Raw genomic sequence first — 27914 nt, 5'->3', positions numbered from 1 at the left:
TAAGACGTTCGTGCTCTAACCCCAGCTGTTTTCACCTCCTCAGAGCTCGCAAACTGAGCTGTTTCCTCTCTCCTCAACCCATGAATTCCATCATCATCATTTCCAGCCTCACCAACATGTTCTATAATTTCACATCTTTAAAAGAAACCTTTCCTTGACCTCGAATTCTCCTTCAGCGCCTCCCCACTTCTCTGTTCCTCTTCACAGAGAAAGTCATCAAAAGAGTTTTTGATTACTCTCATTTCCACTTTCTTTCCTCCCATTCTCCCTTCCAACTCGTCTCCCAGTGGTGCCCACGACGTCATTACATGGCTCTTATTGGGATCACCAACCTCCTTGTTTGCCAAAAGCAGAGCAACTGGTCTCCCTTTGTGACCAGGACTCTCCCCACTTCTCAGCAGCACTTGACACCCCTCTTTCACTCAGTTTCTCTCCTCTGCACGAGCTCTGCCCAGGGCTCTGGCCTCAGACACAGTGTAACTCAACCCTGGCTGCACAGAATCACCTGGGAGCCTTCAAAAAATGCCCACACCTGGGCCCACACCCAGGGGATAGGGCTTCAGTCCAGCTGTTTCTTCAATTCCCCAGGTGATTGCAGTGTGTATCCAGGGTTCAGAATCATTATCCTAAGTGAGCCAATCCTGTCTCCATGTCTTACAGACGTGGCACGTCTTCAGCACAGACCTCTCCTTGCCAATGAGCTCTGGATTTAAGCGTGCAGCTGTGCAAGACTCTGGGTGTCTAAGATTCATCTCCAAATGTCATGTGAAGGGAGGTTGGGGGAAGGGGACTGTGTGCAGTGCTGTCCCAGGGTGTCTGTGGCCACAGAAGACAAAGCCTGGAAGGATGTTGCAGCCACGGCGAGGGAAATTTTGGGCCCACTTATGGACATTCCTTCTGATGGTAACGTCTTCCCATGAGCCAACTGGCTGCCTGTCGTAGAGAATGCTGAGACAAGGAGGCTCCCAGTCAAGTGGCTGCAGCAGGGGCCCCTCCACCCCACGGTGGCAAGCCAGCCCTTGCCAGCTCAGCAAATCCCAGTTCACATTGAAGATTACCCAGAGAGTCAGAGACATAGCCAGAACTAGGACCCAGGACTCTGGGTACCCAATCTGGTGTGCTTTCCTTTATTACAAATCTAAGCCTCTTTGTTTCATGGCAGTTGCTGTGAGGTTCCCACCAGACCAGAAGCGAAAGTCTTCAGAAACAAATCTCTGGGATTTTAGGGGCCTTGCCCTGCAGCTCCACGTGTTCTGGCCACCAGGGGGCAGTGTGTCCTAGCCCAGTGCCTGTCTCTACCCCGGCAGCCTATGCAGGGAGATCTAGTGGGCTTCCAAGTGTGAGTCTTGCATAGTCCCTGGGGTCCTGTCTGCTAGAGGACTGCCAGGATCCCAGGCTGACCCTTCTTCCTTTGCTCATTTGCTGTTTCACTCTCTCCATCCTTCCTTCACAGTAGGGACATTGTGGGCAGGCACTGGGGAAATGATGGACAAGTCAGACAAGCCCCTGCTTTCATGGGACTGACATTTTAAAGGGGACAAAAGGCAATGAAGAAACAAACGCTTAATATAATGTCAGATGGTAGTGAGTGCCATGGGGAGAAATAAAGCAGGATACGGACTAGTGCATGATGTAGGTGAGGTGTCAGGGGGCTGCTGTTTTAGATAGCATGATCAGGGAAAGCTCTTCAGAGGCAACATCTCGGCAGACACCTGGACAAAGTGAGAGAGCCTGTTGTTTAGATAACTGGGAGAAAGTGTTTCAAGCAGAAGGAGCCTCAAGTGCAAAGGCCCTGAGGCAGGAATATGTTTGACATGTTGGAGAAACAGTGAGGAGGACAGAGGGGCTGGAATGGAGTGACTAAGGAGGAGAGAGGTAGGAGGTGGAACCAGTTTATTAGTGTCATGTACATCTTAAGGACTTTAGTTTTATTTTAGGTGCAACATGAGCCCACTGGAATGCTAAAAGCCAAAGGTGATGTGGTACGATTTCTGCTTTAAAAATATCACTTTGGCTGCTGCAAGAAGATTCTGGAGTGGGTAAGAAGAAGCAAGGAGATGTGTTAGGAGACTGCTAAGGGGTCTCCTAACGGGTGGCAGCAACAACGGTGGCAGTAGTGGCCAGATGTGGGACATATTCTGAAGGTGAATTTGCAGAATTTGGAGTATGACAGAGAAGAGAAAGGAAGGATACCTTCATAGTTTTTACTGAACCAAGTGGATGAGTAGTGGTGCCATTTAATGAGGTGAGGAAGGAGCTAGGGAGTTGAGAAATCACAAGTTTAAATTGGGACATAATGATTTGAAATATCTAGTAGACATCAAGTAGAGAGGTTGGACAGGTGGGTGGCTATTAGAGCCTGGAGATCTTGGGAGGAGGTCAGGGCTAGACACATAACTTGGTAGTCCTTGGCATATAGGTGTTATTGAAGGCCACAGGAGGGGGTCTCAGAGAGTAGGTGTAGAGCGAAAAGATCTGATGGCCAGGTTGGGGAACAGATGAGGACCTCCCAAGGAGGGGGAGAAGCAGCAGCAATGGAACAGGAGGAGGCATGAGGCCTGGGAAAGACAGAGTGAGCCTGGACCAGTGCTCCTCCTACGTGGGGTCAGAGAAAACCTGAGAAAGCACCATTGATTTGATAACTCAGGGGTCTTTGGAGACCTTGAGAGGAGGGAATTAATTCAGAGAATTGGAGTGGGGAGGACAAGAGCCTGACTGGAGTGGATTCAAGAGAGAACAGGAGGAAAGCAAGTCGAGACAGGGTGACAGACAACTCCTTCGAGGAATTTCACTCTTAAGGGGAGTAAAATAAAAGTCATAGCTGGACAGGGACATAGGGTAAAGAGAAGATTTCTTTAAACACGGGACTCTTACAGCAGTTTGTGTAGTGAGGGGGGTGATACAAAAGAGGGGGGAATGATGGCAGAAGGGGGAGAACAGCAGCAGCCATGTCCTAGAAGGAACTGAGTTCACTCACCTGCACACTCCCCCTTCCTGCTCAATTTCCCCCCTCCGCCTACGCTAGTTGCCTAGGCTGAGCAGGGACGGAGGAGCAAAGGGACTCTGCCACCCCACTAGAGGCGCTGCCCGCTTTGGAGCGGAGTACCAGGACACAGCCCATCTCAACAATGTGGGACCAACACTGAGCGGTGCTACTGCCCAGGGTCAGGGGCTGGGAGCGAGGGCAGGGCTACAGGTCAGGTTCAGGGCCCAGCCAAGGGGCCCCTCCACTTCCGTCCGCTCCTGCCTTTATTTTCTGCGTTCCGTAGTCAGTGCTCTGTAAACCTTGCTTCAAACTTCCCTGTACCCCCACTCTGAACTGACCCCTATTCGATGTGTGCAACCCACCAATTCCCTCTGATTTAAAAATTCTGGAGCCGCCGATGGCTGAGCCTTACGCCAAACAATGCCTGTCTTCACGGCGGCCCTGCGAGGCGAGCATTACCGTCCCCATTTTCCGAGGAGGAAATTAAGTTTCAGAGACAACTGTTTCCAAAGGCGGCTGGCTTTCTTCTCAGTCGGCCAGCGGGAGGCGCAAGGGGCTGGGCGAGTGGCGTCGCGAAGCCCAGGCCCCGCCCAGACCCCATCCAGGCCCCGCCCCAGCCCCAGCCTCAGCGAGCGGACCCCTGGTGGGCTGTGTTTTTTCTGCTCAAAGAGTGATCGGACTTCATGATTGGGCGGGGCGGAAGGATTGGGTGGGGCTTCCCACGGCCAGAGGGGTCAGTCGTGGGCGTGACTTAGATGGGGCGTGGCCTAGGGTACCGCCCCCTTCCGCGGTCTCAAAGCGGACAGCAGCAGCGGGGGCGGGGTCAGAAGACGGCAGCCGGTCTCAACGCGGCTCCTTGGAACCCGCTGCAGAGCAGCGCCCCGGAGGGGCAGCGCAGGTACTGGAGACCGCGCGGGCGTTTGGGGCTGGGCCAGGGAGGGGGCTGCTGGGGAACACAAAGAGCATTAGGGGTCATGGCCAGCACTGAGCTTCCTCCCGCGGGCCCGGGCCCCTGCCTTCGACCCCGCCTCCGCCTTCCTGCCGCGAAGCCTGCTGCGGCGGGGCCGATTGGCGCCTGCCCTGCTTCCTGCCCCGGGACTCGGCCAATACGTAGAGCCCAGGCAGGGGGACCCGAGGGAAACTGAGTCACGTCTGAATATAGCAGGCCTGTGTGGGAGGCGCCCCTCCCACTGAGCTCCAGGATGAATCCCCTTTCTGGCCATGTTTTGGGGTCCAAACCCCCACCAATCTTTGCAGGGGCGGCACCCCTGCCCGCCTCCCCTTCCTGCAGCGCCCAGGGGTCCCGCCCTGGCTCGACTGGTCCCGGAATGGCTAGGACCCACTCCAGCCGCCTCCCTCCTTACCCCTCCCCCCCCGAGTCCCGAGCCCCCGGGTGCTCCCTCCGCTGGCTCTCTGCACAGTGTCAGCTTACACGCCTTATATAGTCCGAGCAGGCTCCAGCCGCGGCCTGCCTGCTGGGACCTGGGGGCGGGGGAGAGGAGCGCCGGCCCCTGACTCACCCCACCGTACGAAATTCAAGGCTGGCTTTGAGGGAGGCCGTGCCACATTAGCTCTGCCGCCCACTCCTGGATGAAAAGAACCTCAAGCCTAGATGCGGCTCCGCTCACCCTCAACAGTCCCTGGGGGAGCGGGGTTGCTCCTGTCTTTCCATAGTGAGACCTGCCTGCCAACAGCCCAGACAGACCTGACAAGGTGCTTGCCTACCTGTGCCCTGGGTCTGCTCAGCGTCTGCCCAGCGTCTGCCCGTGCCTGCCTGGCACCGGTCCAAGGCTGCTGCACGGAGCTCGCCTGCCTGTGCACCCACCATACCAGCCACTCACCTTTCTCTTCTCAGGAGAAGGCACCATGGATTCCTTCAAGGTGGTGCTGGAGGGGCCAGCACCTTGGGGCTTTCGGCTTCAGGGGGGCAAGGACTTCAATGTGCCTCTCTCCATCTCTCGGGTAAGCCTAGGTTGGGGAAGGGGCTCCCTCAGGAATCTTTGGGTGCTCAAGTGTGTATGGGAGGTGCAGGAGGGATCTGAGCAGGAGTGAAACAGGGTCAATAGGCCAGGAGGTATCTAGGTCCAGAGGTGTGGCAGGCATCTGCCATGAAGACCCCCAACTGGGATACTGGGAGAGGAGCCCCACACTTCCCCAGCACTGCGCCAGACCTGATGATATTCCATGAAGCTCCTGGGGCTACCTCTGAGGTCTCTAGAAAGTGTCTAAGCTGCTTGAGGGAGCAATATGTGGAGCCAGGCTCCAGGCAGGGCACTCTTGACTGCAGGATCTCACTTCAACCTCGTTGCCACCCAGAAAATAGCCATTATCATCCTGTTTTTCCAGATGAGAGAATTCAGGGCTGAGAGATGGAAGGGCTCTTTCTGAGATTCCGTGGTTAAGCAGGTATTGAAATTAAGGCACTGGGGTAGCTGCAGTTTTTGTGGGTAGGACGGGGGGCGGGTCCTGCAGCCTGTGTGAGGACCTCCATCCCCACCCACTGGTCCCATTCGGGATGCAGTGGCCTTTGACCCCACGTGGGTGTGGAATGAGATCTAGGGCTCTAACTTCAGCTCCTGAGAGCCTACCCTGGTGGGGGCGGAGCTGGGGGCTGGCTCCTCCCTGTGGCAGGGGGATTGCCTTATAAGCCAAAGAATGCAACCCCACACTGGGATGGCCCACTGGTGGCTGTAGTCTGCAGAGCTGAAAAAGGTTGGCCTAGGCCTGGACCCCTGAACCCCATCATTGGGTGCCTCAGCTGGTGACCGCCAGTCCATGGCTTCAGTTGTAGGGCACAGAGAACAAACTGCCTACCCAAACACAGTGAGGCCTGCCCTTGGGCTGTCTGACTAGCCTAGGGGTTAGGAGGGGGTGGGGACTTCCTGCCCCCACATCCGCCTGTCCAGAGAGGCCCACCCAAGCATCTGGTGGGCAGGCAGCTGTTGGCAGGAAACCCAGGGCAAGCACAGCCCAGAGGGGGCCAGAAGGTTGTCTAGGCACTGCCCAGCCTTAGAGGTGCCCCAAGGCGGAGTCTGTCTCTGGGAGTTGGGCTTGGTGGCTGGGGCAGGGAGTTGGTTACTGTTTTTCCCAGGGACTTTTCAGAGGGCTTCCCCTGGAAACTGCCTGGCCAGCAGGGTAGCTAAAGGCAATGGTCCCCCTACCACATGCACATACCCCCCTATACAATCCTCAAGCCTTGCAGCCCTGAAAACCTATCCTTTATACCCCTCCCTGGGAAAGTGCTAGCTAGTGTGGCTGGGGAGCTGTAGGGCTTGGCTGGCCTCTGAGCCTCACTCAGTTTCTTCATTGGAGGGGATAGGCAGCGTGGTAGCCTGGGGGATGAACTTTGGGATGTGGCCTGTTGGGGGCACTCTTGGCTCCCTTGTCAGCAGCCCCAGCATGTGGGTGGGGCCATCATCTGAGCCCAGCCCTGGAGTTGGACCTGGGCCCTAGTGGATGGGTGGGTGGGGTGGTCTTTTATGAGCTGGGGCGGTTCTCTCCTCTCCTCTGACCCCAGCATGGAGGGAGGGACTCGGGCTGGCTGTGGGCCCAGGCCTGGGAGATGAGGTAACGTCTGGGACTGGGGGGTTGGGCTGCTCAGTGGAGCCCTCAGGCTGAGTCACCCCCCACCCCATGCAGCGTCCAGCCCCCTGGCTTTTTTCCCCTCCTTGGTCCCTCTGGCCTCCTTGCTTCTCTCTCCAGCCAGCATCCCTTCCTGCCCTCCTGGTTCTCTCCTGTTTTTCTCTCCACTTCTCTGACCACTCCCCTAGCCCTCATGTGCTTCCTGTCCGCCTCACTCCCACTCTTGGGAAGAAGGTAGCTCCTGCTCCCCACCCGCTCTGGGATCCAGTGGCTCCTGCCCACCCAAGACCCCCACCTCAAGCTCAGCCCACACTTCCCAGGAGCCAGCCCTGTGGGTAGGGAGTGGCTGGACCAGGTTTCCCTTCTACTGACTCACCGTGACCTTGAGTAAGTCACTTCCCCTCAAGGGTGTCACTTTCCCATGCCCATTTTAAGGGGTTAGATTGAACTAAAGGTGAGATAGGGGATCCAGGCTCCAAACTCAACCCGGGGGCTCAGGGAGTCTTTCCAGGTAGGCCAACCAATGAATTGGGCCCCTCAGCAGAGATGGCTTGGTGTAGTAGAGCCTTAGGGTCAGGGTCCTGGCCCTACCTCTTGCTAGCTGGGCAACTTGAGACAAGTTACTTAACCTCTCTGTTTTCCCATGTGTAAAGTGGGTATCATCCCAGACTACTACACAGGGTTGTTGGAGGATTCAGTGTCAATACTATGTGCTCCATAAAATCTTACTATTTAGCAGGTGAAGAAGGAGCCATCCCATCTTACACTTCCTACTCTCAAGCATGAAATAGAGCCATCAAACCCCTTTCTCCTTTCTTGCCCCAGTGCTGTCATTCTCGAATCTGGTCCCTCTGCCCTCTGTCTGCACACCAACCCACCTGAGGAGCCTCCTGGGGCTGTAGGTAGCCTGTACCCCCCACCCCTCCACTATACCCCTTCCCTGCTGTGAAGTATGAATCTCTCTTCCAATACTTCCCCACAGAAAGCCCACTCATGTCAGATGGCTGGGCAGACCTGGGGACTTAGAGCCATGAACAGCAGCACCACCCCCATCAGGCAGGGCCCAGTGGGGTTTGTCGAGGTCACTTCTATCAGGGACCTGGGAAATAACCCCACCCCAGGCCTTCAAACTGCTAATGGCCCCTCCAACCTCAAGGCCCAATCCTGGTTCCGCCCACCCCCGCCCCACCTTCAGGCCTTCATAAATGGATTGTCTCACCCCCTGGGCAGCACATGCCACTCTTTTCACCAAGGCCCAGCACTTTCCAGAAGTCATCCTTGATGGTCACAGCTCACACTGGTGGAGACCATTCCTTCCAGCCTACTATTGCCCCTCATTTGCCACAGTAGCCAGGAATCCCCAACCAGAGCCCAAAGAATCGGAGGGATGGGTGATGTGGCAATTGAAGGCTTGGGGTGACATTCATTTACAGCCAAGAAGCCCCAGCTGACACCATGGGCCCCCTTCAGGCAGGCACTGTTCATTGAGAACCTGGAGATGAAGGGGGCCTATTCCTGGCTCTCAGAGGGTCCTGGCAGATCCCTGCACATGGCCCCAAGGCCAGGGTTGCTGGGAGTGTAAGAGGTCAGTGAGAGCACCCAGGGGTGTCAGGGAGGAACTTGCCACATGCATAAACCAGAGGGAATGCCTGGTGGTTGAACAGCCTGGGCCAGCTGTGGTTGGAGCTGAGAAGCCTGGAGTGTGGGGAGGGTCATGGAGGTGAATAACTAAATAAACACAGTGATTGTGAAACTGCTGAGACACACCCCTCCCAGATCTCTTTAGTATCCAGCAGCTGCCCAGAATATGTTGAATGAAGAGGCCTCTGGGTTCTGGAAGTGGGGCAGCTTAAGCAGGTTGACAACTGTTGGCCTCAGTTTGGTCTGTAGTCTTGTGCCCGTCTCTCTACAGCTCACTCCTGGAGGCAAAGCTGCACAAGCCGGCGTGGCAGTGGGCGACTGGGTGCTGAGCATCGATGGTGAGAATGCGGGAAGCCTCACGCACATCGAAGCCCAGAACAAGATCCGAGCCTGTGGGGAGCGCCTCAGCCTGGGTCTCAGCAGGTATGTGAGCTATAACCCACCCGGCAGGTGGGAGCACCCTCAGGCCTGGCCCACTCATTCCTTCCCCTTCTTCTCCAGGGCTCAGCCGGCTCAGAGCAAACCGCAGAAGGTAGGTGACTGGCCTGGGCCATCCAGGCAGGTGGGGTGGGATTGGATTCTCAGCCTCGGTACCCCCATCCCTGGCACCAGAGAGAGTGTGTGGTGGGGAACTGGGAGTTTGTTTGGGGGCTGCCGCACGGTCCTGGCACCACGCATGTTTGCCTGTCTGTCCACGCTGCCTCTGCCGGCCTGTGCTGTAAGCCGCCTTGTGGGCTGAGTTCATCACTCCCAAGTGGGCCCCTTGAAACCTGAGTCGCTCCCTCCCCCCAAGCCTCATCCAGATGTGTGGGGGCGGGGCTAGAGTGCCTCTGTCCTCTCTGCGCCAGGGGGCACCCCCATCTCAGGCCCAGGGTCCCACCACCATCTGCCCCCGCACCGTCCTGCCCCCACCCTGTCCCGCTCTGTCTTCGCCCAGGCCCTGGCCCCTGCCGCGGACCCCCCGCGGTACACCTTTGCACCCAGTGCTTCCCTCAACAAGACGGCCCGGCCCTTCGGGGCGCCCCTGCCCGCTGACAGCGCCCCGCAGCAGAATGGGTACGTCCCGCCTGCCCACTGCCCACGTCATTAGTCTATCTGTCCGTCCACTCGCTGCTGCTCTGTCTGCTCTGCGCCCAGCCCGGCCTTCTAGCACCGTTTGGCAGTGACCCCTGGCGGCTGGCTGCAGGCTCAGGGCCCATCCTAGGGTGTGGCTCCTGCCCTATTGGAAGCTCAGAGCCAGACAGCGCCGACCGCCCGCGGCCTGGGGTTGGGGTGTGGTGTTGGGCCCACTGAGCCCTAGACACTCAGTGCAGCCTTGCCCCTGGCCACTCTGACCCCTTGCTATCTTTTTTCTTTTCCTGTGTCTGTCCCTTTGTTCCTTTGTCCCATCTGTCTTATTTCCTTCACAGGTGCAGACCCCTGACAAGTCAGTGAGCCCCCCTCCTCTGCCTGTTCCTCTCTTCCTTCCTGTTGGCATCTGGGCGGTGGCCCCTCCCCACCCTGGCTTCCTCTCACCCTGATTGCCCTCCTCCCCTCTCACTTCTCTACCCCCCTATCCACTCAGCAGAGCCCCAGCATTGCCCTTCCCCACTTTCTCATCACTATGCCCACATGTACCAATTCCAGGGAGGGTCTGCCCCCACGGCCCGCCCCCAACATGAGGTTCTGAGCCACACCCTCCCCACAGACAGCCGCTCCGACTGCTGGTCCCAGATGCCAGCAAGCAGCGGCTGATGGAGGACACGGAGGACTGGCGGCCGCGGCCCGGGACAGGCCAGTCCCGTTCCTTCCGCATCCTCGCCCACCTCACGGGCACCGAGTTCAGTAAGTGGCAGCCCAGGGCAGGGCACTCTCCTTCTGGACCCCAGCCTGGGTATGGGCTCACCTGGAGCCCACTCGGCACCCTGTGACCCTCTGCCAGGGCTCAGGGCTGGGGTGGCCTTCTGCCTTCTCTTGGTCAATGCCTGCCTCTGCCCTCTCAGTGCAAGACCCGGATGAGGAGCACCTGAAGAAGTCAAGGTAAAAGACAGGCACGAGCACCTCTGTCTCATCTCCTGCCTTTCCCATTTCAGCCACCACCCTGTGTCTGCTCCTGGGGGTCTCCAGGCGGGGCTGTCCACTCTCCATCTCTCCATCTTTCCTTCCTTCTTTTTTCCCTCCGTTCCTCCCTTCCCTCCCTCCCTCCCTCCTTCCTTTCCTCTTTCCTTCCTTCCTTCCTTCTCCCTCCCTCCTCCCTTGCATCTCTCCTTCCTTCTACTTCCTCTTCCTTCTCTCTCTGCCCCTTAGGGAAAAGTATGTCCTGGAGCTGCAGAGCCCACGCTACACCCGCCTCCGGGATTGGCACCACCAGCGCTCTGCCCACGTGCTCAACGTGCAGTCATAGCCTGGCGCTCGCCGGCTGGCTGCCCTCTCTGCCTCTCTCTCTGTGTTCCTCCTGCCCAGGGCACCCCAGCTTCTGCCTACCTAACCCATCATTTTCCTGCCCCTGGACTGAGCCTCCTGCTGTCCCGGCCCTGGCTGCCTGCCTGGCACAAGGCCTGGCTCTGTCTGCCACTGTCCTCCCTCTTTGCCCTCTGGTACTGCTGTCTGTCAGGTCTGTGCTGACTCAGGCATGGAAATAAACACTCTCAGCCCTGCTTTCTCTGCCTGTTTTCTGTCTTCGTGGGCTGGGTTTGTATTTTGGGTGTGGGAGTATTAGATGGTTCAGACCCAGTGTGAACCCTGCCAGTCTGGGTCTCAGTGGGAGGGGATACCTGGCAAAGGGGGCCTTGTCATCAGAGCTGGATCACAGGAATGAAGGAGCCCCAAGAGCTGCCCCAGAAGAGCCCTGCTCCACCTCCCAGCCCTATACAACAGACCAGCCTGCTGGAACCTGGCTAAGAGAAGCTGCTTTACCCATCCCTAACCCAGTGGGACCTGGGGTCCAGCCCAACAGCTCTTATGCACCCAGGCATCTCCCATGGGGCCAGCAGAAGCAAGGTTGGGGGGCAGGGGTCACATTAGGAGCCCCAGCTGTGCAGGGCCTTGAATAGCAGATCTTGCAGCCAGGTGCCCAGGACAGAAGCCCCAGTCCCAGCCTCAGCTACACCCCAGGAACCCTGGCCTGGTGAGGAGAGTGGGCTTGGGCCTGGGGAAGGGTGGGTAGCCACAGGGGGGTGGGAGGGTGGGCCTCCCCCAAGCTGCCCTGGGCTCTACCCCCTGTCCTTTGCCATCCCTGGGCACCCCCCTGGAATCACTTTCCTTGGCCCTGGCAGGCCCTACAACCCCCAGCCCCACCAGCCGCCCACCCTGGGCTGTGGACCCTGCGTTTGCTGAGCGCTACGCCCCAGACAAGACAAGCACGGTGTTGACCCGGCACAGTCAACCCGCCACACCCACTCCTCTGCAGAACCGCACCTCCATCGTGCAGGCAGCTGCTGGAGGGGGCACAGGAGGGGGCGGTGGCAGCAATGGCAAGACTCCCGTGTGCCACCAGTGCCACAAGGTCATCCGGTGGGTGGCTCTGTTTTTTTTCCTACTCTGGCCTTTCCTGTCCTGACGCCTGGTCCTAGTGTCTTTCCAACCTCTGCTCCCCTATCTATCTCCCCACTCATCTCAGCTGCTGCTACAGGAGGATAGGATTTAGTTTGCATTTGGAGTGGGGGTAGGGACCTGGCCTGGGTCCTCAGATTCTGAATCCTGCGTCACTTCCCTCCTTCCCTGCTTCCTCCCCTCAGCCTCTGTCAGCATTTGCCCCTGTGAAATGGAGGAAGTGCCAGTGATGCATCAGAACTGCACCGCTAGGCTTCCTGCTCTCGGGTGAGGGAGGGCCTGCCCCTCTCAGCCCCTCTCAGCCCCTCTGCCTCTCCCTCCTGCTCACTCAGTCTGTCTCCGCTAAGCCTCTGCTATCAGAACAGACATGCCAGAGGCCCCTCCTCTTTACTGCTCCCTGGGACCCAGCAGGGTCACACAGCCCCCCAGAATCAGTGTACCAGGTTCTGGAGTCTACCTAGTTCTCAGCCCCAGCCCTGCTCTCGAATGCTGTCAGTTCTGAAGCTCTGCAGAGTACCCCCATTTATCTGGGACTTGGGACCAGATGGAACAGACAGGTAGGACAGAATGGGAACCAGGGTCAGCTCAGGTACCCACTCGTCTTTAGGGCTCATTGGCACTCTGGGCCTCCTGCCCCCCAGGGCTCCAGTTCGTGGGTTTATCTCATTAGACCCAAGTCAGCAGCCCCACCCAGTGTAACCCTCCTCCCTGTCCCAGCACTGCCCCACTCCCTCATTTCCTGTCACAAAGCAATGCAGCTTCATTCTCACTGTGTGACCTTGGTAAGTCACCTCCCAATTCTGTTTTCTCTCCTCTTTGGGAAATGGGGAGAATGGACTTCCCCTTCCAGGCTTCAGAACAGGTGTTCAGTAAACCCCCTTTGGCTCAGCCAGGAGTCCCCACCTCATTTGCCCTGCCCTCCCCCTCAGGGGCCGCTACCTGGTGGCACTGGGCCACGCATACCACCCTGAGGAGTTTGTGTGCAGCCAGTGTGGGATGGTCTTGGAAGAGGGCGGCTTCTTCGAGGAGAAGGGTGCCACCTTCTGCCCGCCCTGCTATGACATGCGCTATGCACCCAACTGTGCCAAGTGCAAGAAGAAGATCACAGGCGTAAGTGGGACTGGCGGATGGGTGGGAAAGCAAGCCTGACCCCGACCCAGATAGCATTGAGAAGTGGTTGAGCGACGCCCACACCTGGGGGCTCTCCCTGGGATCCTTTGCAGCCTAATAAATGGGCTGCTCTGTTGGCCTCACTTTGCATTAGCCAGGATCCTCTTAATAACAAAAATGTATTGGCTCAAAAAACTGGCAAGCCCAGGGGACGCTAACTTTAGGCCCATCTTGCTGCAGGTCCTGAGATCATCAGGACTCTTTCTACCCTTTGCCTCTGTTTTCATCTGTGTTGGTTTCATTCCCAGCTTGCCTTTTCCCTAGAAGGCAACAAAGATGGAGCCATAGCGGCTTCAAGTGACACCTCCCCAGCTTAGCACCACAGAGTGAACAAGGGCTACACTTCTGGGCCAGTGGATGCATCACAAATCCCAGTGCTGCTGCTCATTGGCCTGGCTGGTGTCACATGCCCATCTCCGACTCCAAACCCCGTGACTCTGATTGGCCAGGCCTGGGTGCCACCCACCCAGAAGCCGAAACCAGACAGCCCCACCTGAACTACAGTCTGAGAATGAGGGAGGACTGGTTCCCTGAATTAAAACTAGCATGATGGGGCGGCTGGGTGGCTCAGTTCATTAGAGTGCGTGCTCTGAACAACAAGGTTGCTGGTTCAGTCCCCGCATGGGCCACTTTGAGCTGCACCCTCCTTAAAAAAAAAAACGAAACAAAAAACTAATATGATGTTCCCTGAAGAAGGGAAGTTAGTGCCGGTCAGGCCAAAATAAGAGGTGGCTGCTGTGTCAGTGGCATTGCATTCAGCTACAATAACAGAAAACCCCACGAGAGAGATTTAAGCAGAAGGGGTTATACCTAAATTATAAGGATTCCAGGGCTGGAACAGCAGCTCAAAGAGGCTTTTCCTGCCTCTTTGCTCCCACATCCTTAGCATGCAGACCTTGGTCCCCAAGCTTATCCTATCATGGTCACCAGATGAGCTCAAGCTCCAGGCCTTGTATTCTTGTTGCCGACAGGAAGGAAGCGGAAGGGACAAATGGGATTCTTTTAATGAGGTTTTGCCTTTTGACTCTGGAAGAAAGCATGCATCTTAGATCTCAGTGTTGGAACTGTTACCCTCTGGGCCCCTGGGCCACAGGTCAAACCCAGTACTTTGGCTTTCATGCTCCATAAGAGAAGATGGGGGTTAGTTGTGATAGACTTTTGAGAGGCTGGTCCACAATGTCTGCGCCCCTGATGCATAAGAAAAACAGGAGACTCAGAGATCACTTGATGTGCTTGAAGGTTGCAGGACTAGTAAGTGGCAAAGCCAAAAATTCAGACTCGAAACTTGTGATTCAAAATCCTAGTCTTCCCACTGAGGCTACACACACAGCATAGCCTGGCCGAGTTTCCTGTGGTGCCACCGACCTGCCACTGGAGTTGGGCTTGGAACTTAGATCAGCACATCATCTGATCTAAGAGTGACAGGCCATCTACCTCCCCCATTTGTTCTCTTTGTTAAGTGTGGGCAGTGTCCCATGTTGGGGACACCTCGTGAAGAGACAAGTGTGGGTCCTGCACTGGGGAGGGGCACATGAAGGATGTCAGACTGAGAGCAGAACCAGGGGAAAGGATACAGAACAGACAGAGGTGACAAGCTGAGGGGGTTCTTGTTGCCCATACATGGAAAATGAAGCCCAAAGACAGGCAGAAGCTGCCCAAGTCTGCACAGAGTGGGAGGGCTGAGCCTCAGACCCTGTTGACTCAAGCTTGTGCTCTTCGTGCCACTCATGCTTCTTATTTCTGAATCCAGAGGCAGAGCTGCCAGGCGTGGCCAGAGAGCTCTGTGGTGATACTCATATTAGTGAGGGTTACCTTGACCATGAGTGGTAGAGAACTCAAAATGATGACCGCTTATTTCTCACCTAAAAAAGTCCAGAGGTGGGCATCTGGAACTGGTCGGCGAACCCAGGCTCCTGTGTCTTGTTGCTCAGCCCTTCTTGGTACAGGCTTACTTACCACTCAGTCCATGGCTCTGGAGCTTCAGCCAAAATTTCCACCTTCCAGCCAGCAGGAAGTTGAAGAAGAGGAAGGAATGGAAGGCCCATGGTAGCCATCTTTAGAAGATGCTGCCACCCAGTCCTCTGCTTCCATCCCATTGGCCAGAACGTAGTCATATGACCCCACTGAGCTGCAAGAGAGGCTGGGAAATATAGTCTGTTTGGGGCAGCTATGTGCCCAGCAAAAAGTGGGGGTTCCATCATTACATGGGAGAATGGATATTATCACAGTTTTTGTCCTTTGTCCTTATAGTTGATGTGAGGCACTTACTGTGTGTAGGCGACCAGCTTCACAATCACACTATGAAGTCAGTTTGGTTATTCCATCTTATAGATGAGGGAATTTTGCCCAAGATCACAGCCAGTTCCCAGCCAACCTAGGCCACACCCCGTTGGACTGTTCTAGAAGAATGGGCTGGATCCCAGGACCCCTTGAACTGGGCATCTGGATTTGCTAACTACAGATCAAGGCTCTACTGTTTTGTTGTCTTTTTTTTTTGGTTAGTTTGTTTCAGGTGTAGGGGCCCTACTGTTCTGCCTATATTACACGGTTCTCTTGTCCTACCTCACCCCACCCTTGCAAGTCCTTGGGTACAGGGTTACCTCCCAGGCCACAGATGAGGAGCTGGCTCACAGGGCAGGCTGGCTCCTGGGTCTGGAGTAAGCTTTGATGCCAGACCATGCTCCTGCCCCTGCCCCTGCCCCGGCCCGAGCCACTGGTTCCATAGAGTAACCCTGAGGCCTCAGCTCCCCCTCTTGCAGGGATTCTAGGGCCTGACAGCCTAGGGAGCCCCCACCTCACCCTCAGGGGGTGGGGGACCAGAGGATGACCTCCCCAACCTGCCACAAGCTGTGTCTGGCACTGGGGACTTTGCCTGTGCTCGGAGCTCAGTGTGGAGCATGGGGAGACACAGTGATCAGATTGTCAGTGGAGTTGGAGAGAAACTCTGGAGGGTGGGGGACACATTAGAGGGGGGACCCATTGTGGTCTGGGGACCGTCTGGGACCCTGTGCTCTCAAGGCTCACCACTCACCACTAGCCCCCCTCACCCCGGTAATCCAACCACAGGTGCTGTTTCTTTTTGCCAACGTAGTATTCTCCCCACCACCACCACCTCACAGCCTTTGCACAGATTGTCGCCTGCCAGCAACGCTAGCACCCTCTTACCTCATTCCTTCTCATCTGGGACTCAAATATTACTTTCTCAGGAATACCTTCTCTGATGCCCACCAGGCCAGACACCCTTAGTTTACACACTACCCCCTAGTCCTTTTGTCCCATCTCTTCCTGAGATGTGAACTCCATGGGTTGGGCCAGGGGAGGTGGTCTGCAAACACTTGAAGGAGTGAATAGAAATGGCCTCTAAGCTGACTTAAAACCTGAGTAAGGGGGCTGGCTGAGTGGCTCAGTTGGTTACGAGCTTGCTCAAGAGTGCGAGCTCTGAGCAATAGGGCTGCCGGTTTGATTCCCACATGGGCTCTAACTGAGCCCCAGCTTAAAAAAAAATGAGTAGGAATTAACTTGGAGATGGATCAGGAAGAGAGTGCTGCAAGCAGAGGAACTAGCTTGTGTCACTAGGCAACACCTGGGAAGGTGTGCAGTGAGATGGGAGAGGTGGGTAGGGGCTGTGTTAGGAGTTTGGAGCTGGGGCTGGTGAAGTCAGGTGTGCCTCAGCAAGCCTCTGGGGCAGGGGAACAGCTAGAGAAGGAGGATGGAGGATGCCGGGCCCAGGGTTGGGGCAGTGGGGGTGGATGAGGCAGACAGATTTAGGAAGCTAAGGGGTAACATAGACATTGATAACTGGCTCATGGGTTCTTTTGAATACTGTTAGAAGCCCCAAGCCCCTGTCTTATCAGCGGACAGCAGAGTTCCTTCACCTTGACCCTTTGCTCCCTGAAAAGAGGCAACACAAGGCAGTGAGAAGAGCCAGCTGTGGAGTCAGCCAGATGTGGGCACAAAACCCATTTCTGCCATCCATTGGCTGTGTCACCTGGGTCAAATTGCTTTCTTTGGGCCTCACTCAAATGGGGGTGGCATTAAGTCCTGGCCAGGGTGGTTGTGAGGTGTATGTGAAATGGGACATAGATGTTGTACAGAGCACAAAAGGGCCATCTTGAGAGCTAGATGCTGCCCACGCTTAGGTCTAACTTGGTCCATACTGTCATTTTAAAATGGCCAGCATTTAAAAGTCACATTTCACTTTAACACATAAGATTTCAACCTGAGCTCTCTAGGCATTCCTGAATGAACCGGTCAGCAAGCCCTTGCAGCCAGGATAGGTGCTCCCCATGACAGTCCCCACAGGGCCCTATCTTGTATACCACCTGGCCCTGGCAGGCACTGGGTCGGGTTCCCAGCTTCAAATGTGGGGCCATCCTCATGACAATCCTGCCAAGAATGGGATTAGGTTCCAGTTCACAAGGGAACAAACCAAGTGTCAGGCTAAAGCTGATGGCCAAGTCACCCAGCTAAGAAGAAAAGCTGAACCCACAGATCTGACACCACCACACACACACACACACACACACACACCACACACCCCCACCCCCCACCCCCCGGCTTAAGGCTCCACACTGCCCTCTGCCTGCTCCAGGTCTGAATGCTGCTTCTGGGTTGGCTGGAGGTGGGGTTGGGGCTGCTGAGTCCTTGCTTCCAACGCCCTCCAGCAGAGCAGGCCAACTCAGAGCTCTTTGAGCACCCACAGGGCCAGGCTCTGGTGGGGAATCAGCTAACAGGACAGCTGATGTTTCCTGCCCTCCTGGACCTTACATTTGAGCAGGAAGAAGCGGGTGGAGGGGCAGATGATAGCAATAGATCTAACAGATAAATTGCCAGTAGTATGTTAGTAAGAGTGTTGCCATTAAAGGAAAGTGCAGGTTAAAGGTTCTGGGAGTGTAGCATTGGGAAGGCGGGTTGGAGTATGAGCCGGTGTTGTCAGAGTGAGCCACATGGATACGGTGACATCTGAGCAGAAACTTGGAGGAGGTAAAGGCTGAGCCTTGCAAATAACAGGCAGAGGGAGGGGACAGCTGGTGTGAAACCCTAAGATAGGGTGCCTGGTACTTCAACCACAGGCGAGAAGCTATGTGGGGGGAGCAGAGGGATAGACCAAACCTGCCAGCCTCTGGGTCCTTCCCAGGGCTCTGGGTTTTGCTCAGAAATGTGGAGCAGAGGGGAGCGTGACCTGGCCCGGGTTGATATTAGTCTTAGGAGCAGAGGAAGAAGCACCGAGGCTGGTTTTGTGCAGGAATGTCCAACACTCACATCCTGAATTAGGGAGGCCATAAGAAGCAGTCAGAATCAGGATGCATCTTGAAGATGGACCCAACAATTTTCTGGTGGACCTGATGTGGGGTGTGAAAGAAAGGGGAATTTGGCCTGTGCAGATAGAAGGATGGAGTTGCCAAAAATAGATGAGGACAGCTGAGGAAGGAGCGGGTTTGGGATGCGGAGATTGGGAGCTGAGCTTTGGACATGGCGAGTCAGAGGCATAGTGGGCACCACAGGTGGAGATGGAGAGGGAGGATGGGTGTGCGGACATAACATTACCATGGGAAGGAAGAGGACCCAGGGCCAGCTGTGTCCCCTGCTCTGGAGAAGAGGGGACTGAGCTGCCAGGTGACTGTTGCCTCCCAGGAAATCATGCATGCCCTGAAGATGACCTGGCATGTGCATTGCTTCACCTGCACGGCCTGCAAGACACCCATTCGGAACAGGGCCTTTTACATGGAGGAAGGGGCACCCTACTGCGAGCGAGGTAAGGGGTCCAGGCCAGGTAAAAGGGGCAGGGTGGGGTGAGGGCAGGTGAGAACACAGCCTCTCTTTCTCTCTGTTTCCATTTCCCCCAGACTATGAGAAGATGTTTGGCACAAAATGCCGAGGCTGTGACTTCAAGATCGACGCTGGGGACCGCTTCCTGGAGGCACTGGGCTTCAGCTGGCATGACACGTGCTTCGTGTGTGCAGTGAGTGCCCCCTCAGACTCGGGCCCCACCCCCAGTGCCCTCTGTTCTTCACCCACCACCTGCCTTTGAGATTCATGAGAGGTTGGGAAGGGGCCTCTTCTGCCTCCCCCCAACCCCATATGACTGGACCTTGGCTGTCCCCAGATATGTCAGATCAACCTGGAAGGAAAGACTTTCTACTCCAAGAAGGACAAGCCCCTTTGCAAGAGCCACGCCTTCTCCCACGTTTGAGCCCCTCCAACCCACTGCGGCCTCGCTGCCCAGCCAAAGGGGTCTCTGGTTCTGGAGTCATCGTCTCAGATTTCTGGGTAGGGCTGGCAAAGGTCACCCCAACCCCAACTCCTGGCCCAAGCCTGGGGTTCCCTGGGCCCTGACCCATCCCCTTCACCTCCCCCCCACTCCCTCCACCATCATCACACACCGGTGCTGGCCACGTTGGCCCCTGTTCACATCCAGTGCCACAGTAAACCTTTACCCACAATAAACCCGTGTCCCGTGTGTGCTTCCTCCTGTGCGGCAGGAATGGTGGGGTCTGAGGCGCACAGAAGGGTAGATTAAGCTGGTTTTCCTAGGGCTGACCATCCTGGTGGTACTGTGATAGGCTAATGGAGGGAAGGGAGCAAGGGGGATCCTGTGTGCTGGGCCCAGATGCCCACAGAAGTGGGGGGAGCCTAGTCTAACGTGGTGTGGAGGTCGGAGAAGAGGAGTTGAGGTGATCTGCAGAGGTGGGACTCAGTTGCCAGCTGCCATCCATCTGCTAGAGAGTTGCTGCAGAGGAAGGTGGGGCTGGAGGGGTGGCCCCAGGGTCTGGGAAGCCACAGTGGCAGCCTCAGGAGCTGGGGCTGTGTCCTGAGGGCAGGTTGGGGGGTGGGGTCAGGGCACAGAAGAGTTTGAAATAGTGAAGCAACCAGTTCAGACTTGTGTTGTAGAAAGAGCCCTGGCCGGGAGCTGGGTGGACAGAGGGAAGGAGCCTGGGAGGAGGGGTAGGGCCCAGGGGGAAGGGAGGAGCGAAAAGTGACATGGCAGAGACAGGACGCAGTGACAGGTCTCAGGGAGCCTAGAGTGGGGGCCCCGGGGATGAGGGGTGAGGTGAGAGGAAGGCAGGCAAGTTTGCTAGGCATCTGGAATATACCAGCCATTGCTTACACCATCCTCTGAGTAACCCTGTGAGGTGTCTGCAGTTACTCTCACTTTATAGATGAAAGGTTAGGAGATCTGACCAAGGTCACACAGCCACTGAGCTATGATCTAGGCCGGAAGCCAGGCCTGAAGCTTGTTGTACTGCCCTGGGACTGACTGGCATTGAGCCCCATTCACCAGTCAGTGCCCCACTGGGAAGCTTGCTTCTGCCTGGTACCTTGATGCTTGTTGACTGGTGTTGGCCCCGTCTATGCACTGCCTCTCGCTTCTTACTGGTACCTTCCACCACCCTAGGGGGACTGTCATCCTGCCCCAAGCCTGGACTGGAGAGGGACTGAGGAGAGGGCCCAAACTAGGCCAGGACGACTCAGCATGCCTGTGACCACCTGTTTTTCGGGTCCCCTGGCATGAACATGTGAAGTTGGCATTCTCAACTGGTCCTTGGGCCGATCCCCTTTAAGAGAAGGATCGGGGCAGCGTGGCTCAGTTGGTTAGAGCGCATGCTCTTTTTATTTTTACTTTTTTTTTTAAGATTTTATTATTAATTGGGGAAGGGGAACAATGTCGGGGAATTGGGGAAGGGGAGCAGCCAAGTTGTTGTCCTTCAATCTTAGTTGTGGAGGGCGCAGCTAGCTCAGCTCCAAGTCCAGTTGCCATCCAGCTGCCCATCAGCAGCTCGTAGTTGCTCAGCTCAAGGTGCCATGTTCAATCTTAGTTGCGGGTGGGCATAGCCCACCATCCCATGTGGGAGTTGAACCGGCAACCTTGTTGTTAGGAGCACGTGCTCTCACTAGCTGAGCCATCCTGCCATCTATTGGCAGCTCAGTGGCAGCTCAGCTCAGGAGCAGCTCACTGGCCCAAGTGGGAATCGAACTGGCGACCCTGTTTCTCAGAGCTTGTGCTCTTAACCAACTGAGTCACTCAGCCAGCCCCAGAGCACATGCTCTTAACAACAGGGTTGCCAGTTTGATTCTCACATGGGATGATGGACTGCGCCCCCTGCAACTAGATTGAAAACAGCGACTGGACTTGGAGCTGAGCTGTGCCCTTCACAATTAGATTGAAAACAATGACTTGACTTTGGAGCTGATGGGTCCTGGGAAAAAACACTGTTCCCCAATAAAGTTTAAAACAAAAACAGAGAAGAGAAGGATCTGTTGTGTTCTCTTGAGGACTCTGGGAAATGGGTGCAGGGCTTCCTGTGTTATTTGTATGATGTCTTGCCAGAGTCGAGAACAGTGCCTGACATAGTGGATGGCCAATAAATGTTTGTTAGGAGACTGAACGAGGTGCCTGAGGAACATTTAGGAAACAAATTCAGGGAGCAGCTGAAGATTGAAGTCTGGATTCACCTTGGATTCAATTCTGGAAAGAGCTTGGGACAGGTCTGGGGCAGTTATCACAGATGCTTGTAGTTGATGCCTAGAGAAGGCTGGGGAGCTGGAACAGGCAGGTCACACCAGAAGGAAAGCAGGTGGAATGTGGTTTTCTTTCAACCTAGATATCCCTAGCATATTAAACAGTATCTTTCACTTCCACAAAAAGTGTACTCTCTCCCACTTCTCTTGAACCATGAAGCCCTCAGTCCACCCTTGGTTTCCATAGATACAAGAGAGCAAGATGACAGGGGCAGATGATGAGTGCTGCTGGGAGCTGTCTCATGGGAGCCTTCCCACCTTCTTAGGGCAGCCACCCTCAGACTCAACCTAGGACTGCTACATGGGAATACCCAGCTGTGGCCAGATCTGCCAGTTGATCGACAGCGTCCACAGATTCAGACTTTCATGTGAAGTGTGGCTTTGTAATGTTGGCAACTAAATTAGATTTTAAAAATTCTATTTAAAAAATAATAAACGGGGGCCGGCCGAGTGGCACGATGGTTAGGGGCTGGCTTGGGATGCCAGAGGGCCCCGGTTCGGATCCCACATATGAGGGCCAGTGACGCTGCCCTCTACAGCTAAGATGCTGAACAACAGCTCCACCTGAAGCTGGGCTGCCGTGAGTCGCCGGCGACGGCGTAGGCTGCAGCCCCTGTGGCAGTGGATTGCCATGGGCTACCGTGTGTGGCCAGCAGCCAGCGTGAGCGGCCAGCAGCCGCAGTGAGCGGCCGTCCAGAAGCCGGCGACTGATCTGCCTCGCCCGGGAAGAGCACAATGATGGTGCCAACTTGGGCCAGTGAAGCAACGTCCTCTACAACTAGACTGAAGAACAAAAACGACAGCAACTTGTCTGTTCCCCTTCCCCCAATTCCCCAGCACTGTTCCCATCCCCCCAATACCCCAATAAAAATCTTAAAATAATAATAATAATAATAATAATAATAATAATATTAAACAGGTCAAATCCAGTGTGAGCACAGCTGGGGCCCCAACATAGAGAACATATGGGAGACCAGGAAGCACGAGCATCTCAGCTCTGTGCAAAGAAAGCAGGAGCCGCCAGAGGCCAAGAACAACCAGACAGCTGTGGGCTGGATGACCGGGCAGGGCAGCCAGCTCAGCTAGAGTGTTTCCAGAACCTGCCAACAGTGTCAACCAGGCAGATAAGGTCGAGGAGTCCCCATGGCATTTCGCAACAAGGTGACATTTGCCAGATCAGTTTAGCAGAGAGTTGGGGCGGTTGCCAGGGTTAGAGGAACAAGGGGGAAGGTGGTGAGGATGTGGAAAGAGAGTGCGGACAAGAGAGTGCGGACAGCTCTCTCAGCAGGCTGGGCTGTGGTGACCAGGAGGACCACCAGCAGCCACTCACAGCTGAGCGCCAAGAAGGGTGAAGGGAGCAAACTGGGAGGTATCTGCCAAGGGAAGGTGGTTGAAGAAGGGGAAAGTAGGGTGAAGAGCAGAGAGCTGGGGACTGAATCTCGGGAAAGAGGAACTCACCTAGATGGAAGTAAAAACAAGCATGGGGCACCTGTTCTGAATGGCTGCCTCTGCTAGGACCCACAGAGCAATCATTTAAGAGTATACCGTATTTCCCCATGTATAAGACGCTCCCATGTATAAGACACACCTTAATTTTTGGACCCCAGATTTGAAAAAAAAAATGTATTACATAAAGTTATTGAACTCAAGTTTTATTCATCATATAATTCATACAACTCCTCATCATTGCCTCTCATGGCCTTCTTCTGCTGTGGCGTTTTTAGTAGGGTTTCTTCTTCCCGTAGCCAGTCTCGGATTGTTTTCTCAGTTGGAGGAGGACCAAACTTACATTCAGCAGCACGATTTCCATCACTTCAAACTTGAATTCAGCACTGTACGAAAATCTTTTCTGAGCCATTTCTGGGCAGAACGTAGCAAAACGTAACCTACCGTAATATACCGGTAACAAGTACAAAACATTGAGCGCAAAGACAAATGCGAAAAAGCGGGTAATGCAAGTAAAAAAATCTGCAACCACTGTATAAGATGCATCCAGTTTTTACACCCAAAATTTTTCGAAAAAAGATGCATCTTATACATGGAGAAATATGGTATGTCATTTAATCATGAACACACACTTAACAGAGATGTCATTAAGTGCATATTTCAGATGAGGGACCTGAGGCTCAGAAACAGAAAGTGACCTGGCCAGAGCCACCCAGCCAGAGTGGTATGGGTCTGCTGCTTCAAGGCCGAAGTGCTCCCCACTGCACCTCCTGGCTGCCCCCCATCATAGAGCTGCAGGAATCAGTGTTCCAAAGCTGGGGTGCAAGGCTGTGTGGGTGGAAGCCAGGGCGACTGGGAAATGTCCTTGTATCAGGTAGGGGAGGCCATTTGCACCCTTGGAGAGTGTAGTCTCCCCAGGTGAAGGGGCAGAGCCCGTGGTAGGGGGCTGAGTGGGCAACTGAAGAAGCAGTGTGTAAGACAGGGGCTTTTTCCAGCTCAGAGCAGTTGGAGCTCATTCAAAGTCAGCAGGGAGAGAGGCGGTAGAAGGAGAGGAACTGAGTGCAGAGAACAGGCAGGAACTGATTATTCTGGTGCTGCCTCCTCAGTGCCAGGCCCTGCGTGGCCTTGGAACACATACAAGGTACACAACACCCTGTGGACCCCTCCAGGTAGCCCTGCTATGGGAAGGGAGCTGAGGCCAGCCCCATGCAAGCAGGGAGCAGCAGCGGGCCTGGGATTCTGACCTGATTGGGCCTGAGTCCAAAGCCAACCGAGAGTGGAGGTAGGGCCCCTCCCTAGCTGGGGACTAAGGGGGAGGTAGGGTTCCAGGGGCCCTGGTAGGATGAGAAGAAGCTTGCTGGGAGCCTGGGGAGGACTCAGGAGTCCGGGGCCACCCCTGGGAGATTGTGCAGTGGGGTAGCTACAGAGTGGTCAGGGAGGGTCCCAGGATGGGCCTGGGTCTCATGCTCAAAACCTGGGGGATTATGTCAACTCAGCTTTCACCCATTCCTCTTGCCACTGACAAAAATGACCACTACTTGGGGACTAGGTAGATTAAGAAGGACTCTTTCAGTGAAATTCAAACTAGTTTAGCAGAAACGGGGAGAATTTATCTCATTTAACTGAGAAGGTTAATGGCTTCAGATATGGTGGGATCTGGTACTGTGGGTCTCTCTGCTCTCTCTCCATCTCTCAGCACTGCTTTCCTAAGTGCTGGCTTTATTCTTAGGCGGCTCTCCCCATTATTGGCAAAGACACCCCTCAACCAGCTCCAGACCCACATCCTGCCAACTCAGCAGCCCCAGTGGAGGCTTTCTTAATGATTCCAGCAAAAGTCCCGGGGCTGATGCCCATTGGGCTGACTTGGGTCAAGTGTCCATCCCTGAAGTGGTCACTGGGTCTGACCCACCGGCCTGGATCACGTGCTCCCCTCTGGAACCTGTAGTGGAAAAATCAGCGGGAAGATAAGGGTAGGAATTGTGGAGGAGAGACCCTTGAGCTAGATCCAGCTATAATAGATCTGGACCGGAATAGAGACTGTCCCATGGACCCCTTCCCTGTGCCCCACCTCCTGCTGGTACCTGGAACAGGTCATTGCATACCCCGCCCCCCAAGCATGTAAGGCATTTTCCCCTTATCTGGGTGGGTCATACCCCAGGGCCCCATCCATCCTGCCCTGTCCTACATAACCCTTAGAGCCTGCCACGTGGCCTGGCTCTCATGGCTCCATGTCACCTCAGTGCCACTGCCCAAGATGCGCCTCTTATGTAAGTTCTCTTAATAAACTCTTGATATAATGCTGGAGTTGTCAGCCTTTTTCTTCAGTCTCTTGGCCCCGGGAAGTTTTACATAACAGGGATGCCTAACCATGGACATCCACTGCACTGGGCACTCGTCCTCCATGCCCAGGACTCCTGACCTCTGATTCTTCCCTAGACCCTACAGCTGTAGCGTGAGGAACTACTCCTGACTAAATTCCAAGCCAGGCCAGCCCCTACTTGTGGAAATGGGGGTGCTAGAAGGGGAAGTGGGAGGATATGTGGTATACTGAAGTGACGTGGGACAAACCTGTGTTCCCATCCAGACTTTGCCACTCACCAGTTCTGTCCCTCAGGGCAACTCACTGTCCCTCTCTGGGCCTCATTTTTCCCATCTGTAAAATAGTAATAACAACCAACATCTCAATGGTACCTGCTATGTGCAGTTGCCTTTTGAGCACTTTCTAGATACTGTTTTAACATCCTCAAACAGACCCTATGAGGTAGGTACCATCATTATCATCCCCATTTTGTAGCTGGAGATGAGTGAGGCAAGAAAGTTCAAGTAATGAGAGTCTAAGGTCACACGGTTAGCAAGGTCTGTGGGTTAGCAAGGTCTGGGCAGCAACTGGCTTGTCAGGAGCAGAGCTAATGTGGGGAAAGTGGCTGGCCCGGTGCCAGGGCCCATACCTGCAAGGATGAAGGGGCATTTTTGAAGGTGTGAAGGTATGAACTTGCAGAGTCAGGGTGAGGGCAGAGAAGGTTCCACAAGCCAGTGCTAAAAAAGTCCTGAGGCCAACGTATCAGCATTGAAGGCTTCCCTGAGGTGAGTGGGGAGCACAGAAGGGAAGATGGGCTTGGGAGGGAGGAGGACCGGGCTGGGAAAAGGAAGGGAGGGGTTCTCATTTTCTAAGCCTCCATCCAGTTACATTTTATCTTCACGGCATGTTACCAAAAAGGAAACTCAGAGTGGAAAAGCATTTTAGCCAAGATCACACAGCAAGTGACCAGCTTCAGATCTGAATTCTCCCTCTTTGTTGACTTTTGCACTCTGGGAACCCAGAAACCATCAGACCAGCCTCCCAGTGTGTTAGAGAAGCTCACTTCCTGGGTGGGAGAGTGCTGAGGGTGATAGACACAAAGGCCTGGTGGGAGGACGCCCAAGGAAGCATCCAACACCCACCCACCAAGGCTGGGTGTGTGGGTTTCCAGGAACGACAGGGACAGGGGGAGACAGGTAACAGATATACAAATTATAGGATGAAGATGTTGTGGAGGGGGAATGGTGAGAAGACCAGAAGGGGTGGGCTCCAGGGCAGCCAAGCAGGTGACCTTCTTGGTTCCACATATAAGGCCTCTCTGTACCATCTTTGTAATTTTTTATAAATCTAAAACTATTCTGAGTTGAGAAGCTTATATAAAAATATAAATGGTAAAGAGGGCGTGGCTGAAAAGAGACAGGAATTTGAGGAAGGGAGGGCATGCATGTGGGGCTTGTGTTGTAGATGTGAAATTGAGTGAGCAGGAGGCTGGGAAGGGGGCCAGGGCCAGGGAGGTGGGAGGAATTCTGAGCTGGGACAAGTCAAAGGAAGCAGGAAGGGGCTGAGACCTAAGATCTCCCCTTCAGCCCAGCTGTGGGTTCTCCTTCCCCAGAATCCTACTGACCCTGCCTAGGCCTTGCTCCAAGAGGGGGCTGTGGAGAAACTGCCAGGGCCAGGGATCCATGGGTATAGTGGGCATAGGCAGGGGTCTGTGAAATGTTTTGTTTTAAGAGGGTCTTCCTCTACAAAGTGCTGGGAACCACTGCTGGAGATCAATGCACACACTACTCTCCTTCTCTCTTGGCCAACTCAGAACTCAGAGGCCCAGCTAGACCACCTCCCAGACTGGATTAGGTAGTTTGCTCAGGTTCCATCACCTCCTCTGGGAAGATGAGGCTTTGCAGGTGCTGAGAAAGGCTTCTGAGACCTGGGGAGAATTTCGGGTCCCACCTCAACAAAGAGCAGACATGTTTCTGGAGGCACTGGCAGTGGTGCCCACTCTCCTGCCGGGGACTCCTCTGAGGCACTAGTTAGTGCTTTCTGTGCTCAGAGCTTTGGGAAATAAAGGTGCCAGGGGGCTGGTCCTGGAGGAACCATTCCCTGGGAGTCCGGGGTTAGATGCTGCTACCAGGGGGAAGTCTAATTGGGATCCTCTGGGAGGCATGAGGCTTGGGAGACAAGGCAAAGGATTTCCCGGGCTGGCCCCATCCGAGAGGGCCCAGGAGGCTGCTGGTAAAGGAGGGAGGCTCAGCCTAGGGCTGGGGCAGGGATGGTGGAAGAGGCTGGCGATGCTGGTGTAATAAGCTTGGTTGGGGCTGGGAATGGTCAAGGAGGCAGGAATGTAGAGGTGTGGTTGGGAACTAGGATCAGAATGACAGGATAGGCTGGAGCAAGGAGGGTGCAGCTAGGGATGAGGTGTGGAGAATGGGGGTGCGTGCTAAGCACAGAGTTGGGAATGGGGCTGGAATTGGGCTTTGGATACAGATAGCAGTGGACAGTGGCAGGATGGACGGAATGGGCCTTTCGGAGGTGGGGCTGGGCGGCAGAGGGGCCAGGCTGGCTGACCTGTGAACTGGATTGGGGCTGGAGGTTGGGATGGACCAGGAACGAGGCCAGGATGTAGATAATTAAGCACCGAATGGGGCTGGGCCGGATTGGAATGAAGTGGATTTGGGATCGGGACTGGGAGCTGATTAGAATGAAGCAGGGTTTGGAGAGGAGTTGGTGAGGTGGGGACAG

At 55.1% G+C, this 27914-nt stretch overlaps 1 protein-coding gene across 3 annotated transcripts; it reads left to right on the top strand.

The window, feature by feature from the left end:
• Positions 1–3784: 3784 nt before the first annotated feature.
• On the top strand, positions 3785–19357 carry PDLIM7 (PDZ and LIM domain 7). 3 transcript variants are annotated; one of them, XM_019655655.1, is made up of 13 exons: positions 3785–3884; positions 4842–4948; positions 8481–8632; positions 8711–8741; positions 9619–9635; positions 9897–10033; positions 10192–10228; positions 11254–11315; positions 11464–11701; positions 12670–12850; positions 18545–18665; positions 18757–18872; positions 19017–19357. In XM_019655655.1, the coding sequence occupies exons 2-13, from the start codon at positions 4853–4855 to the stop codon at positions 19101–19103; spliced, it is 1275 nt and encodes a 424-aa protein (XP_019511200.1). In that variant the 5' UTR covers positions 3785–3884; positions 4842–4852; the 3' UTR covers positions 19104–19357. The 3 variants fall into 3 exon arrangements, with proteins under 3 accessions (XP_019511200.1, XP_019511199.1, XP_019511201.1); XM_019655654.1 differs by lacking the exon at positions 9619–9635 and adding an exon at positions 9147–9265; XM_019655656.1 differs by lacking the exons at positions 9619–9635; positions 11254–11315; positions 11464–11701; ... (2 more) ...; positions 18757–18872; positions 19017–19357 and adding exons at positions 9147–9265; positions 10496–10846.
• The last annotated feature ends 8557 nt before the right edge of the window (positions 19358–27914 follow it).

This window comes from Hipposideros armiger, unplaced genomic scaffold, assembly GCF_001890085.2.
Source record: "Hipposideros armiger isolate ML-2016 unplaced genomic scaffold, ASM189008v1 scaffold_242, whole genome shotgun sequence".
Classification (NCBI taxonomy): domain Eukaryota; kingdom Metazoa; phylum Chordata; class Mammalia; order Chiroptera; family Hipposideridae; genus Hipposideros; species Hipposideros armiger.
The sequence above is the reverse complement of the archived record's forward strand: the minus strand, read 5'-3'. Positions and strand labels throughout refer to the sequence as shown.